The sequence below is a fragment of the Epinephelus moara genome, chromosome 14 (genome assembly GCF_006386435.1).
Source record: "Epinephelus moara isolate mb chromosome 14, YSFRI_EMoa_1.0, whole genome shotgun sequence".
Lineage (NCBI taxonomy): Eukaryota > Metazoa > Chordata > Actinopteri > Perciformes > Serranidae > Epinephelus > Epinephelus moara.
Genome location: NC_065519.1, coordinates 5,797,462 through 5,813,097, shown reverse-complemented (window position 1 = coordinate 5,813,097; position 15,636 = coordinate 5,797,462). Strand labels below are relative to the sequence as shown.

Here is a 15,636-nt window from a genome sequence, read left to right as displayed (position 1 = left end):
TTCCACCGAGTCACCTCCACAGGTAATGAGTTTAATGAAGCTACAGTGCTTATTATTTAATAATTATAATACAGTTTGTGTCACCTTTACTCTGTTGTGACTTATTATGCAGTTCATGACTCTTCCGTGTTCCCTGAGGGTTGATAAAGCAGCAGAGTTACAGTATGTGGTCACGCTGTGTAATTAGCTGGGTATAATTATAGAGCTGGATTTCAGTTTCCCAGTTTTAAAAAAAAAACGCATTTCATAACATTTGGAAAAAAACACTGCAGTAAAAAGAGATGTTGATATAAAATGCCTCTGGTGCAGTGAGATAATCTTGTTTTCCAAAAAATCTCTGAAAATAGAAAATGTGATAAATAATCACATCCAGACAAAATAATTGGGACCATAATTTTGTCCGTCCTCTCGCGATCCTGGTGTCTAATTAAAATGTGTCCTTTAATCAGCCGCGATTAAAATGTCCTCACACAGACTTCAGCCCCCAAGTCACAAAAAGCAACTCGATAATCAGAAGAGAAGAAGAAACGAAACGCCGCCGGATCTGAGAAGCGTCGCAGCAGCTGGAAGAGCAACACGCCTGGAATTAGTGACAGCCTGCGACACCCCCACTGTGTGGAAACAGGGATCCGGGGAGTGTGTGTGTGTGTGTGTGTGTGTGTGTGTGTGTGTGAGAGACAGAGAAACAGACAAAGACAGAGGACCAAAGATAAAGAGCCAAAGGTAGGAACAGATAAAGAGAGAGTGACAGGGAAGTGTACTCAGATGTGTGTTGTTTTTCATGGGTGGCCCGTGTGTGTGTGTGTGTGTGTGGCTTCTCATCCTGTCTGACTGACTGACAGAGTCACAAATAAAAGCATCATCACACATTAACATGGCGCTGTGTGTTTGTATTTGGGCGTCCCACTCGACTCAGAATCAGCAGCTGGCCGTGTTATTGCTGCCGTCTCCATTTTAGTGCTTTTACCGACACATGAAATGTACCAAAATTATAGTTTTCAAAAAAGGACTTCAGTCTGTAGCAACACTAGCTGCCAAATGAGGCTGTGATGTTTCTAACACACCAGAAAACTGTTTGATAGAAAATAAGCTGAGAGACACATTTGATATTCTCATATCCCGACCAGCAGTGGGGCAGAAAATGTAAAAACAAGATGTGAGGATGGTGCCACAGGAAAAGTGTTATTTAAATTGTCTGTCATTGCATATATGTATGCAGTGCTGCAAGATATCTTTCTGGCCTTTGCATTTATATACATTACATTTTCTTAAAATGCATTATTTGAGACTTTTTCCATATGCTATGTTTGATTCATCCACACATGAAACCTGCATTGTTTGACTGTGATCACCGCACTGTATGGGGGCCTGAAGGATCCTTCTGATAGGGACCTTTAGTTTTAAGAATGCAGTCTTGATAGGGCAGAGGCTAATTTGATTATCATCTGTATACTTTGATGCTATTTTTGCCCAGTAGCAGTTTGGAGGCAATGATGTATTTTTATAAAGGTTCACATTGATGTATTGATGCTGTTTTTCCACTTGCCAAGCAAACAAATCCCAACAGGTTCATCTACCAACGCAACCTGCAAGATTTGGAAACATATTTCCTAATAATGCGATTTAACTTTTACACCCAGTTCACACCGTTAATTCGCGCTGAGACAAAACTGTTTTAGAATGTTGTCAACTGGCCGTTTGAGCTCAACTCAAGCCAGCTGATGGTGTCACCTGCAACTCAGCTGGTCAAATCGCCAGTGGCTTTTTTTAGAATATAAAGTCACCTGACCGCAGACACCTGCAGTAGGTGCTCCGTCCCTGGCAAACCCTCTGTATCCGACCTGACAGTGTGCCGGTGTCGGACAGTGGGTTCACCATCTTATCTAGCTGCATTGGTGTGAATCAGCAGGTTTTTGAGAATGTTGCCAAACAGTGCATAGCAAGTAGTTGCCTTTTTCAAATTGTCTCGTCGCAAATTTTTGGTCTGAACCGGGCTTAAGGACTTTCAATTTATAAGAACCTACCTATTTAATGTAAACAGTTTGGGGTATGTTACTGACTGTCACTATACAGTGTGTTTTTATTTGTTTTACTTCTCTATCTCTTTGCATAATATGGTAAATTGCCCTACATGAGGGCTTCTCTTTGTCATAAAACAAAGTTAGACAGTGTACGGAGTTTGCCTGCAAATTGTGTTATTCAAATGAAAAGGTTTTCTTTGTACAGTGGCCATTTTAGGACATTTTAAGTTTTAAAGTGTAAGACTGGTCTGAACTATCAAGTTTCAACTGCTAATTAGCAGCAAGTGTGTACGCTTAGCCTCGGGATATCTTAACGCTGACACAGTTTGTGTGATATCCTATGTGGACATGCATAACAAACTCTACATTGAGCTGTGTACGACATTCAGACCATATCTATGACTCTTAGTCGGGATTGTCCGCTCATGGCTGTCAACATGGAGATGGCTCGCAGCTAATGGTGCTAACAACGCAAACAGTGCTAACTGTGCTAACGGTGTTATAAAATCAAAAGTCAGTATTTACCCTGTGGTGAGCAATAGAGGTTCTAGACGCTTTGCATGCCTGTAGTTACACATCTTTCAATTTTTGCAGCGTTGCATTGTATGTTTGTTGGCAAAGCACAGTGCACATGCTGCATTGTGGGTACTCCTCAGGGTGCTGTATAGAGCATTTACACTCTAAAAACCTAAAGTGGTGAATGGTAAATATATACTGCACTAGGTAGCAGATAAGGACTGATATCAGGCACAGTCAGTAAGTCCCCTAACTAGGTTATTTCTACAGGAAAGCCAAAGAATTATGGGACTGATTTCATGGCACAGGACACAGGCTGCCAGAAAATGTAAGTAACCTCTGATGACATCACGTCGTGAGGAGACTGTGTGCTCCAACCGAGTTTGGGCTGTTTTTGGTAGTTGTTGCTAAAAGATGTTTTGCAGCACCAAGACACAATCACGCACAGCAGATCTGCTGGTTGCATTTTATGCAGCCAGCATCAGACTGGTACCGTAAGTGCACATCAAACTTGTCTTTTTGATTAATCATTCTGCATAGCTGCTTCTGCACATCAACAGGCGTGTTGGAGACTGACACATTGAAAACAGCTCATACAGCTCCGCAACAAACTGTGAACCACTTAAAACTTCTCGCTCCGCTTCTAACTCTCTTAGGACTGTCTGTTCCTGTTACTCTCTCACGCTGTGTTGCCATCCTTAACACCAGGTAACCGGGGTAACCAGGGTAACCAAGGTAATGGCTGTGCGGATCGTGTTTTTTTAAACAAAGCTGGATGTGTGGCTGTGTTGAGCGACATGATGTGCTAGGGATTGTTTGGGTTCAAAGCTACAGTTTAGAAATAATCTCCATCCCATGTCTCAAACAACAGTAAGTTTCATCTGAGGTAAACTCTCGACAGGATGAACTGTCAGAGCGGCATGACGGGAAGAGCTCTGTGATTAAGGGTGCCTTCAGACCTAGAGTCGTCTCCTTTGGTCTGAATCAGGGACTCAGAAAACAATGTTTTGATGCATTGGATGTGCTGAATGTGCATATTAAGGCAGTACAGGAGGAGGTGCACATTAATAATCCTCCAGGACTGTAACATGCTCATGTTTAACCCAAACAATGTGTCATGTGACTGCAGTTGCTTCACATCCAGGTCGGAACACGTTCTCACCACAAACCAACCGCACCAGAGTTCGTTTGTAACCAGACTGAGACCACCTCTTCAAGAAGGTCTCGGTCTGGTTGTTTTGGTGTGTTCACACCTGAGTGTGATTGCTGTGTTCACACCTGCACAAACGAACCACACTAAGAAGGCAAATAAACTTGAGTTCAACTGATCCGAACCAAACAGGGCAGGTGTGAAAGCACCTGAAAGTGTGTGAAAATAGTGATGATAATGTTTCTTTTCTGATCCCACTCCGTGCCTAACTAAGCCATGTCACAGATGCGCTAAGGGTGCCTGGCCACGAAATCCCCAACAGATCATTAGGCACACCTCTGGCGCACTTGGCAGGGCGCACAGAGCAGCAACTAACCATCAACTTGTGGAGGTTAAGAGATAAAAAGAAAGTCTGTGCAGAGAAAGTACTGACAGCTGCTGATTCTGAGAACAGACAGGATGGAGATCTGAAACATGAGCCAAATATCCTATCATTAAAAGAATCAATATAATATTGTTTTACATCTCCACATAACATCTGAAAATGGGGTAAAAAAGTGGTGTGGGCTCAGTTTCAAGATTTAGACCCAGTTGTTGTATTGGTGCATATAAAAACATGTGTCCTTGAGGTTACAGGATCGTAACTCACAACCCTCGCCTGCCCTTTAACAAACACTCCTCTCTGCTCCGTACCTTCTTTAGCGTAGGCGGCGTACACTCCTCTCAGTTTGGGTCGACTGCTCTCGAGCTCTGCGTCTATTTCATCCTGGTAGCCTTGAATTTCATCTGTGGAGGGTAACAATGACAAACAAAGAATCATTCCTGCATTTACAACACTGCAACTCTGAAGACTAGAAAGTGAGATGCAGTAACTTTTCTGTCTCTGAAAACTTATTGTGTATAATACATGCAGGGAAAAGAAATGATGCCTCTCTCATGTGCCATGCCTTTAAATTACCTCTCCTATAATTACAATATAATATGTAAGTACTGAAACATGATGTACGGCTAATTACATGTCGCGCTGAAACTAAATCATGTAAAAAACAAGGAGCCTTTTCCTCTCTATATGCTACAGCGTTCTAGTTTCTTTCCTCCCTTCACCATCCAATGCTGATGTGCTTTTAGTCAAGGTCAGACACTTCAGAGACAACAGACTCCGTCTTTGTCTGTGCAATTAAAGAAAGTCTAACTTCTCTGTAAAGCTACGAGTATTCAGTTTGCTAAATAAAAAGCGAAGCGAGTAGCCTGAGAGTCAAAACAGACAAGGATATCGCATTCATACCTTCGACGTCATCCATCTTTTTCTTCAGCTCGATCTCCAGCTAGAGGGAGGAACACAAAGGAAAGAAATAAATAAAAGAATGAAAGCCTTTTTTTCTCCCATCTATCAGTGACTACAGGGTGAAACGATTACAGAATAAAACATCTCAGAGTAAAAGAACATCATAACACACTGTGGGAGGTTGACAGCAGCTTTCAGAAATACTTTACCTCCTTAAAGTTCAGAACACCAGACATGAGTTTGATTTGGTGGTGTTGGTTTAAGACACAGCCAAAGAGCAGAGTGGCAAAATGTCAGATCTTAATGATTTAACTCTTCTGCTTTGGTACGTTCACGAAACTTCTTTACATTAATTTTGTCCTTTTCTAAGTTGTCGAGGAAATGTTACGGAGCAGTAATTCCTCAAAAAAACATGGTGAAAGAAAAAGAAAACAACCACTTTCAACCAAATTAAACAGCGACTTCCGGAGCTGAAAAATAAAGCCAACATAGACGTGCCAAAAACTGCAGTTCCTCTAATGGCCACTTGAGGCTGGCTCCAAGAGTGAGTCGACCCTTATAGACCTTCATGTTAAAACGCCAAACTTTAGAGCTGTAATATACATGTTTACAGCCTGGTGCAAAAAACAGTTTTGGTCTCTGCAGCTAATTTCCACATTTGTGACATTCATAACTCACCGTTTACATTTTATTACGGCTTAAAGTTACACATATTTAAGGGCGGGCAGCTTGAGTGACAGGCTGTCTGCCAATAGCGTCCTCGGCTTCTCAGTCAGATCCAACCCTTGCTCCTCTACAGCTCCAGCCTCTCATCCAAGTATGGTCACTTATAGCTTTAAAAAGCCAAGATGGCGACAGCCAAAATGCCGACCGCTAGGCTTTCTAACCGGAGTCCTCAAACCTGTGGGTGACGCCACAGTTGCTACGTCCATTTTGCTATGCCTTATAGATGCAATAAAATATGTTACGTCCTCTAACTTTTTGTTCTGATAGTAAGGGGTGGGCAATACGACCCTAAAATGATCTCAATGAGAATCTCAATGCAACCTTCATGTCTGTAGCCAGTTAGCTTAGCTTAGCATAAAGCCTGGAAACATGGGGACAGATCTAGCTTAAGCTCTGTCAAAAGGTAATAAAATCACCTGCCAACACCTTGAAAGGTCACTAACACTTTGGATCTCTGGGGTTAATCGCCCGACTGTTCAGACACTAGTGTTCAACCTTTTCAGTCACATACAGGATCAAAGATCTGACACACCGCTCACCTCTCTGTTACCTCTCAGTTAAGTGTGTGGACATACAGTAAAGAGATCGTTGACAGTGTTACTTTAGAGGTTAATACCCTTCATTAATTATTGGAGAAAGCCTGCGGGCTGCATGTAATCATCAAGAAAATATAAAATTAAACTTTAATATGCCTTGAAGGGGAAATGGATAATTTCCTAAGCAATGCCATTGATCAAAACTGATAAGAAAACCCGTGGATGTGAATGTGTATTTTTCTGATATGACACATTAATTAAAACATGCTAGCTTTTTTTGTATGCGTGTTCAAATCCACACCTGATTGGCTTTTTTCTTCCTCAGTCCGGCTGTAAAGCAGGGCGGGTCACACTCTTGGTCCAGATCAACCTTCATGAACTCTTCGATGGTCAGCTGACTGGTCGGTGTGTCCTCAAACTCTGTCAGTCTGGTGCAGGTGAAGTTGTAGGGAACATAAAGTTAAAATCATCAAATCAATCAAATTACTATTTTTTTTTTTTTTTTTTAGATATTTTTTTATTTGACAGGACAGACAAGTGTTAAAGGGGGAGAGAGAGGGGGAGTGACATGCAGCAAAGGGCCACAGGCTGGAGTCGAACCCGGGCCGCTGCGGCAACAGCCTTGTACATGGGGCATCTGCTCTACCACTAAGCCACCGACGCCCCAAATCAATCAAATTAACATGAAACACAGAACTGGGTCACTGCGACTGATCCTTTGGGACACCGGCAGTTAAAAAAAAGACTTATCTGCTGCTCATTTATAGCTCGTTTTTAGTGTTGATTTAACGCAAAGTATAAATCCCACTTCACCATAGGAATCGGGACGCCCTACCCCTTGGTGTGAACATGCAAAAAAGATGGGAAAGGATGAAGTGGTCGGGGCAAGGTGTGTATTTGGACTGAGCCTTAATCCATTATCTAACAAGTTAGCTTTTAAATGAGAAAGTCCAAAACAACAAAAACTTTTTACCGCCCACCTTTTCCGTAGCGTGGTTTCGCACACTTTTACAACACTGACGATTTCTTTGATGGTGCGGCGAAAGTCGTGCATACGTGCAGCAACAAGAAGAGCTGGAAAGAGAAAGAAAAAAACACAGTGAGGTTAAATGTGTGTCTCTTCACATTATTTCCAACACTGTAATCCTAAACTACATAAACGGCACATTTTAGCAACGTGGCAAGTGCTTTACTTGAAAGTACAGACAAAAAGTGCAAAAGAAACACATTACAAAAGAACATTTAAATACAATTAGAAACAGCCCTGAAAGAGCTGATAGACTAGAAAATAAAAACAAGCTAAAAGAGAATAAAACAGGTACAAGAACTAGAATCACTGCCTCATGGTTATATGCCTCCTGAGACCAATCAAGATTTAATAACAGTCTACATTCATGTCTGTCCAGACTCACATGTAGCCATGACAGTTGACAATGCTTCAAATATGGATGTTGCTGCACAGAGGCTGCATATTCTAAAATGTGGATGCTTCACACACATCTTCCCCCCGACAGCACATAAGATCTATACAATCAGCACAGTTTCAAGATGGACACCCAAGATGAGTGTCACTAATTCAGTATCCGACCAAATGTGCCCCCTTCTGTTCCTGAGATATGACGTTGAATAGTGGAAAGAAAAGTGTTTTGCAGAACATTATGATGTCACAGTGAAGTTGACCTTTGACCTTTTGCTTATAAAATATCATCACTTCATTATTTTATCTTTTTTTGTCATAATTAGCACATGAATTCTTGATTTATGGTCAAAATCATGTTTTGTGAGGTCACAGTGACCTTGACCTTTGACCACCAAATTCTAATCAGATCACTAAGTCCATGTTAAGGACCCACCATCCAAACCCGCATACGTGAAGACAGAAACAGAGGGCTCGGAGGGGACAGAGCCCCTGCGGTCATTTTGACTTAACCAGACTTCACTACAAGCCGACTGGCTGTAGAAACAGGTGATGTACCATACGTTCTAAAACCAGTCGCCAGCGATTTAACCAGCTGAGTTGCAGGTGACACCATCAGCCAGCTTGAGTCGAGCTCATCACGAATCTTCGCTCTGAACTGGGCTTAAGGCCTCCTTGAGGTATCACGTTCACAAGAATGAGACAGACGCAAGGTTGCAATGACCTTCGACCACCAAAATCTAATCAGTTCATCCTTGAGTCCAGGTGGACGCTTGTGCAAAACAAGAAATTCCCTCAATGTGGTCTTCAGATATAGCGATCATGAGAATGGGACAGATGGACGCACAACCCACAAACACTGTGTCTCTGGCCGCAGCTGTCGCAGGTGCAGACGCGTGTAAGAAATTAATAATCATGTGATTTAAAAAAAAGATGGTGGCAAACAGAAAAGTTCTCAGCCATGATTTAGAAGAAGAAGATATACTTTATTAATCCACGAGGGGAGATGTAATTCTTTTCTCTGTTGTTGTCATACACACAGGCCCGAAATACACACACATGCACAAACAGGATCTATACATGTATTAAATGGAGAGATGTCGGAGTGAGGGGGCTGCCCATGGACAGGCACCCCAGGCAGTTTGGAGTTCACTGCCAACTACCAGTCCACATTCCATACTTGGTCCGTACGGGGACTTGAACCAGCAGCCCTCCGGCTCCCAAGCCAAGTCCCCATGGACTGAGCTATGAAAATAGAACTGAGAGTTGCAGTGGACCTTAAGAACATAGATTTGCTGTGTCGTATATTGAGCTTTCTTTTGTTTTGAGTTTAAATATATTGAAACACACATACTGGTATCTATACTTATGTTATCAAAGACGTGACTGAACACTCAAATGTGATGTTTGTTTTTTGGGCGTCTCTGCGTGTGCACCTTGAAGACTGCAGGACGGAGCCGACAGGACAGGCGCACCTCAGCCTGCAGAGCCAACAGTCCGCCTCCACACAAAAACACCGTTTTCAAAAGGAGTAACAACAACACTAATATTATGCAATGAGTTGCAGTGAGAGCCTTGAAGGGGAACAGTTATATAACCGTCATTAGAGTTGCCTCGCTCAAGAGCCTGTTAAAAGATAGATGCGTGCTTCTACTTCTACATGCACACTTCTAACAGCCTTTAGGACTGAAGTGATGGCTTTTAGCTCCACTGACGACTCTCAAACATTTTATTGCTGTTACCTTGAAACCACATAACTTCAGAGTTGCTGGTTTTCCTTTCTTGCTGCAGAGTTAACTTTGCCATGTATTGCTTTACATCCATGACCCCGTCCGTCCTTGAACATTCTTCAGATACATATTTCGGGTTCATCATCATCAACCACATTTGCATCATATTTGGGAGGAAACTTTTCCCTCTTCCATCTGACTGTATCCTTCTCAATGATTTATGATGAGGAATTAATTATTCAGGCAATGCAGCAGAGGAACAGAGAAAGACGAAAATTGAAACTGTGAGCGTAAACACGCAGGAGGGCCGTGATTCGATTTCAGGACGTCTTAGCTGGTAATGCATCAAAGCCGAGTCTATTCAGGTTGGCACATCAGCAGAGGCGCAACAAGAAGCTTTGAGATCAGCTGTTTCACACGCACTCACACAAAGACAATGACGGGCAGAGTGTAAAATCAACACCACACCAAATGTGGTAAGTTAAGGCAGGTGCCAGCAGGTTTGCCTCACCCACTTGCGTCTTTGGCAGATGACCAAGAAAAAGTGCAAGGCCCAGATACGTGTGGTAACCCAGTTGGCAGCAGAAACTGGGAGAGACACAGTGAACGTCAGGATACACCAGCTCCTGGACCGGCTGGAGGACAACACACCCTCTTCATTGTGTTACAAAGTGCACTTGGCCTCGGGTTAATGTGCCTGTGTTAGATTATTGATCTGTATGAGGATATTCTGATTTCACTTCCTCCTACAAGAACAGAGAACAGATAACTGTTTCTTTACGTACATCTTTGCCACGACGAGAGATACAAACTGAAGATGGATAAAAAGCACACTTGTGAAATACTTCCAATCTTTTTTTAAGGCCATAAAGTAGAAACAAGGCGTCTGTAATCCTCTCAAAAACTAAAAATGAAAGGCGCTGTTGACTCATCAAAAGTGGGAGTGCATGATTACCATAGTTAATCTAGTAGGACGAGAAACAAGACTTTAAATTCTATTTTGGGATTATTTCGTGACATCAAGTCAAGTCAATTTTATTTATATAGCTCTAAATCATAACAAAAGTTACACTCTCAATGTAAAAATACATCATTTCAGGCAGTTAGGAATTTACCAAGTCATTGTTTTCCTGCTGCCCATATTTCAGTGTCCTTGAAAAGCTTAAATGGACACATTTCCTGTTAACAATCGAGGAGAGCCACACAGACAAAGGCAGAAAACTCAATGCTATAATGTCTCATCTCATCTTGTCTCGAGAAGATATCTTGTCAATATCTTTGACCTTTTTTTGTGATGACATATTTGTGTTTTAGGCCCAATAAGGAGGCGTTGGCAGCCGAGGTTAAAGCACTGAAGTCTGTTGATTATCAAGGGCAGCTATGATATCCGTCCATGCTCTTGTTGTCTTAGGGCACACTCTGTTCATCTTAGCTGTTGTACATTACAAGTTTGCTATTCTATTAAAAACCAGAATCCAGTGTGACTGCAAAGAGACTCAGAGTGAACATTTGTAAAATAAATCTGCAGCTGTAAAGTCTGCAAACAACACTCTGTGTTGATAATGAGTAGACGATGAATTGTCATTTAGAAGGCCGAGAGATGGATTTGGATCAAAGCTCAACCCAGTCAAGTGTGATAAAGGATTGTTTACAAATTTCCAAAAGGGAGCAATTAGGGAGCAGTCCCAAAACCTCTGAAATATCCCTGGAGCATTAACTCTTTAAAACCTGAGCAAATTGGCTTCATTTCTTTCAAAAACATGGAAAGAAGGCAATGAGCAACGCAAGCAGAAATTACCCCAGAAAACTTGCAAGAAATTAGTTTAATGAAAAAATGAAAACAAGAAAATTTGTAATAAAAAAAGTTAAAAACAAAGAAACAAGGAAAGGTGTGCTTGTAACATAATTTTATAATGTCATAATAATTATTATAAATACACTTTTCCCTAGATTCTTATTTCCCCTAGGTTTTTAAAAAAAAAATAATTTTCTGAATCTATTAATTTTTTGCAATTTTTGGGACATTTCTTACCAATTTGCTCTAGAGTTCTATAAAAATTCACCCCGTACAGTTGTCACGAACAGGAAAATTAACTATAGAGACCAAAATGTTTTTTGTACCAGGGTGTGAACATGTTTGTTTCTGCCGTAGAGTTCGACATTTCAACATGGGGGTCTGTGGAGATTGACTTGCTTCTTGAGCCAGCCTCAGGTGCCCATTTGAGGAACTGCAGTTTTTGGCACTTCTTCAGCTCCGGAGGTTGTCACTTTAAGCGTAGCATCGGCCCTATGTATAACCTATATATGGACATTTTTAGTTTTTACAAACAACTTGCTGGAAGCCAGTTAAACCACTTTTTAGAGGTGAATGTGTGCACGCCTGTCCACGACAGACATCTGTCGACCCTGGCCGGCTAACAGAAATTTCAGTGCTATCAGCAGTAATGACACTAACCACTCTTGCGTGTAGCAAGAAATAAACTGTAAGTGAGTCCCAAACTAATGGGCAGCACAAGTTAAATGCACAGAAGCATGTGCAGTATGAAATTCCTGCTGTTTAACATCAAAATACACCAGATATAGATACATACAAGGTGTCTCATGTTGGAGCAAAACCTCAGATGCCTGCAGAGTATTTAGGCCTGACGTCACACAGTAACAGAGCTCTCACCTTCCTACTCACCAGTTCCTCTACAAAACTATCCACTGCCTTACACAAACCCAGGGAACTGACCAGATCAGCAGCTGCCAACAGCTATTCTGCACTCTGAGCTAACAGGGACTTTTCTTTATTGTGATTTTGAAATAGTTTATTTTGCAATTCATACAGTTTAAGGCACAAAAACAACTTTTCATGTTGAGTTCTCAGTCATTTTGGTTTGTTTTGGGTTATTTACATGCACCCTTCTCACTGAATCCTTTCTTCACACTGACATAATCACCAGTTGTGAAGGAAATGTGGCAGCTTTCTAAAATCTACTTATATTCATCCTTGGAGAAGGAAGTGGGGCTTGTTTTACTTTAAGGTTAGAATAAGAAGTGTCGGGCTGAGTTACATACACTGATGGCCACTGACTATGTTAGGTTGATTAAAGGGCACCTTGATGTTCGATGCCAACAGAGCAGAGAGCGTTAATCACTTTCTCTCTTCAGATTTTTCTCAGAGGACTGAAACCAGGAATCCTCTAATGACAGACCTGCTGCTCAGAGCCCTCGGGCTGCTGCCAGCACCTGAAATAAATAAAAAAAACACAGCACAGACACCAGATATATGTCGTTGCCATCGTCTCATGGTTACCTGCTCCGCAGAGTCCCGACGGCCTTCGTCCTGTGTGCATCCAGTCCCTCTTCATCCTCTGCACCAGTCTCATTGCTGTCATGGAGACTTCATGGTTCTTCTCCCCAAATTCCAGCAGCTGAGCGAAGCGGGGAATGTACAGGCACGGGTCTGGTGGGGACAGGAAAGTTTTGTCTTTAAAGTTCTGGTAAACAAAATCAGACATTTCTTTCAAACACATTGTACATGTTAGAAAACTAAGATGGACTGTTTTACATCAGTTTTGTGTTCAGTATTTTTTGGGCAGACAAGAAATCATGGCTCGATCATCCCCTTCACCAACAATACTGTATAACAGAAGATACCCCACAACAATCTGCGCCAATGGAATGAAATGGTTTCTTGCGGTCTCCTCTGTGGACGTGGTCGCCTCTCCACCACATCCCCCATTTCATTTGGAAGCATAGTAAATTTTGAGTGGATGGATGAAGTCAGATTCAAAACAATACAACCCTATCCATCTATTTTCATCCGCTTATCCAGGACCGGGTCGCAGGGGCGGCAGGCCAAGCAAAGCACCCCAGACATCCCTCTCCCCAACAGCGCTTTCCAGCTCCTCCTGGGGGACCCCAAGGTGTTCCCAGGCCAGATGAGATATGTAATCCCTCCAGCATGTTCTGCGTCTGCCCCGGGGCCTCCTACCAGTGGGACGTACCCGAAACACCTCTAACGGGAGGCGCCCAGGAGGATCCTGATCAGATGCCCGAACCACCTCAACTGACCCATTTCAACGCGAAGGAGGAGCGCCTTTACTCCGAGCTCCTCACCCTATCTCTAAGGCTGAGCCTAGCCACCCCACTGAGGAAGCTAGTTTCGGCCGCTTGTATCCGCAACCTCGTTCTTTCGGTCACTACCCAGAGTTCACATCCATAGGTGAGGGTTGGGACCAGTAAATCGAAAGCTTTGCCTTTGCCTAACTCACCTGAATGTACCAGCTGCCGGTGATTTGACCAGCTGAGTTGACACCATCAGCCGGCTTGAGTCGAGCTCAGACCGGCCAGTTCACACCGCTGCAACTTTTCTCTGCAACGTTCTAAAATGGTTTCATCTTGTTGCGAATCTTTGGTCTGGACTGGGCTTTAGGAACGCCCCTGCCTAACTGGTTTATGTTTATTTAGACCTGTTTGTTTGTCTGTCATTTAGCAGGATATCCCAAAAAAAATCTTTTTTATCGGATGAAATTGGGTGTAAAGAAAGGCAGAGGACCAGACAGGAAGTGGTGGGATGTTGGAGCAGAACAGATCTAGATGGGAATGATTTTAAAAGATTTCTTGAAACACTGCGAGAGATGGCAACTGAAAGCATTTTCAGTATTGTCTCATAAACTATTCCAACAAAGTGTACCAAAAGAGGAATCAAACAATTATGGATTGTGCAACCCTGCTGCCGATATCCCTCCACTCAGATGACATCAAATAACTTTACTGAGATGCCTGAAATCACTTCATATTTACTACTCTGTGCACCAAAATGATCCCAAGTTTGAGTGTGTACGTTTATTCACTATATTGCACCTTCAAAAAATCTGCAATGGAACAAAATGTCCCTGGCATGTTCTCTACTATCTGCAGACAATCCGACATCCCTACCATAAAATAACAGCTGTGCGACATGTCACCTGTCAGCGATGATATGATACAAAATGTCAAGGATTCAAACGTGGCTGAAATCTTAACTTCACTGCTCACTACAGGGCAAACTATTGAGTGTATCATATATAACGAGTAGTGAATGAATGAATGTAATTTGAAGCAACTGCAGCACATGACAGTTTATGGGTGTCAGTATCCCGTCACGATCACATTCAGCTTTAGTCTCAAGTGTGACGAACTGGAGAGGATAAATCATGGCATAGAGAGCTCATCGTGCTCAAGTTTCAGGGACTGATATCAGATCTGTTTGGCTCTGCTGCCAAAACTCTCTCAGGATGGCACTTTAACCAAAACTCTGTCCAATAAACCGCCTGCTTGTGTGCCGTCCATGTGACTTTTAGTTTACAAGCACAGGTTTGTGTCCGAGCAGTAAACAAACCAAAAACAATATTGCAAGCAAGTATTTTTCCTCCTCTCCACTTCAGAGCAAAGAAAATGTTTGCCTTTGGCCAAAATCCCTTTTTCACATTCACACAGACTGAAACATACTGTGAGCTTCCCAGTAAAACCAGTCTCCTACTGCTGGCTGCTAATTAGCTCCACTGGAGAACTTGAGGATTAGCATTTTAGCTCAAGTGCACCCTGAAGCAGCCTGTTTCTCATTCAGTGTCTCTGTCCAGATTTTCGCAGCTGGCAGAAGGATTTGAATGGGCATGCATCCAAATCACAAGCATTTTGCTTCTCAAATGTCTCTGAGAAACTTGTACAGTGCAGCATATCATAAACTTTATGGAAAATACTGCAGCTGAAGAAGAAGAAAACTATCAGAACCACCTGCTTTTGCCATGAAGCCGCCTGGCAGCTGGCCAGTTTGACTTTTTTTATTTATTCTAAAAATGATTTTACCACGCCGAGAAATCTAATTTAAGACTGAAATTAGGAGGAATCGTCTTTCCGCTGTAGCCGGGAGACAAAAAGCAGAGTTTCGTGCCCCGGCTATGACAGTGGAGTCAAATATCTTTGAAGTCAGTGGCTGCGTTTAAAGAGCAGTCCAGTGGAAAGCTGGTAGAGCCAGCTGGTAATAAGATCCAGGCTGATCCCTTCCCCCCCTCCGCACCATGTAATGATACGTCTGCAGAGCTCGCCATCACTGCTCCAAGTTTTACTGGAGTGTCTGTAAACGCTGGGCCAGGCAAGATCCCCACAGAAAGAAAGAGGCTGTTTAAGGAGAAAAAAATCCACCTCCAATCCTCTTTCACTGTCGAATATAATCAATCTGTGATGCTCAAACAGCCCAGGAGTCATTCTGTGATGGAGTGCTGTAGT

At 42.5% G+C, this 15,636-nt stretch overlaps 1 protein-coding gene across 1 annotated transcript in view; it reads right to left on the bottom strand.

Moving 5' to 3' along the window:
- LOC126401136 (transcription factor IIIB 90 kDa subunit-like) overlaps positions 1 to 15,636 on the bottom strand; it is a 153,567-nt gene that overhangs the window by 97,518 nt on the left and 40,413 nt on the right. Inside the window, exons 6-10 of the mRNA XM_050062238.1 lie at positions 12,680 to 12,829; positions 7,215 to 7,308; positions 6,536 to 6,662; positions 4,973 to 5,012; positions 4,381 to 4,473 (exon numbers count right to left, since the gene is read on the bottom strand). Of these exons, the coding sequence (XP_049918195.1) occupies positions 4,381 to 4,473; positions 4,973 to 5,012; positions 6,536 to 6,662; positions 7,215 to 7,308; positions 12,680 to 12,829 (504 nt within the window). The remainder of the gene's footprint in view (positions 1 to 4,380; positions 4,474 to 4,972; positions 5,013 to 6,535; positions 6,663 to 7,214; positions 7,309 to 12,679; positions 12,830 to 15,636) is intronic.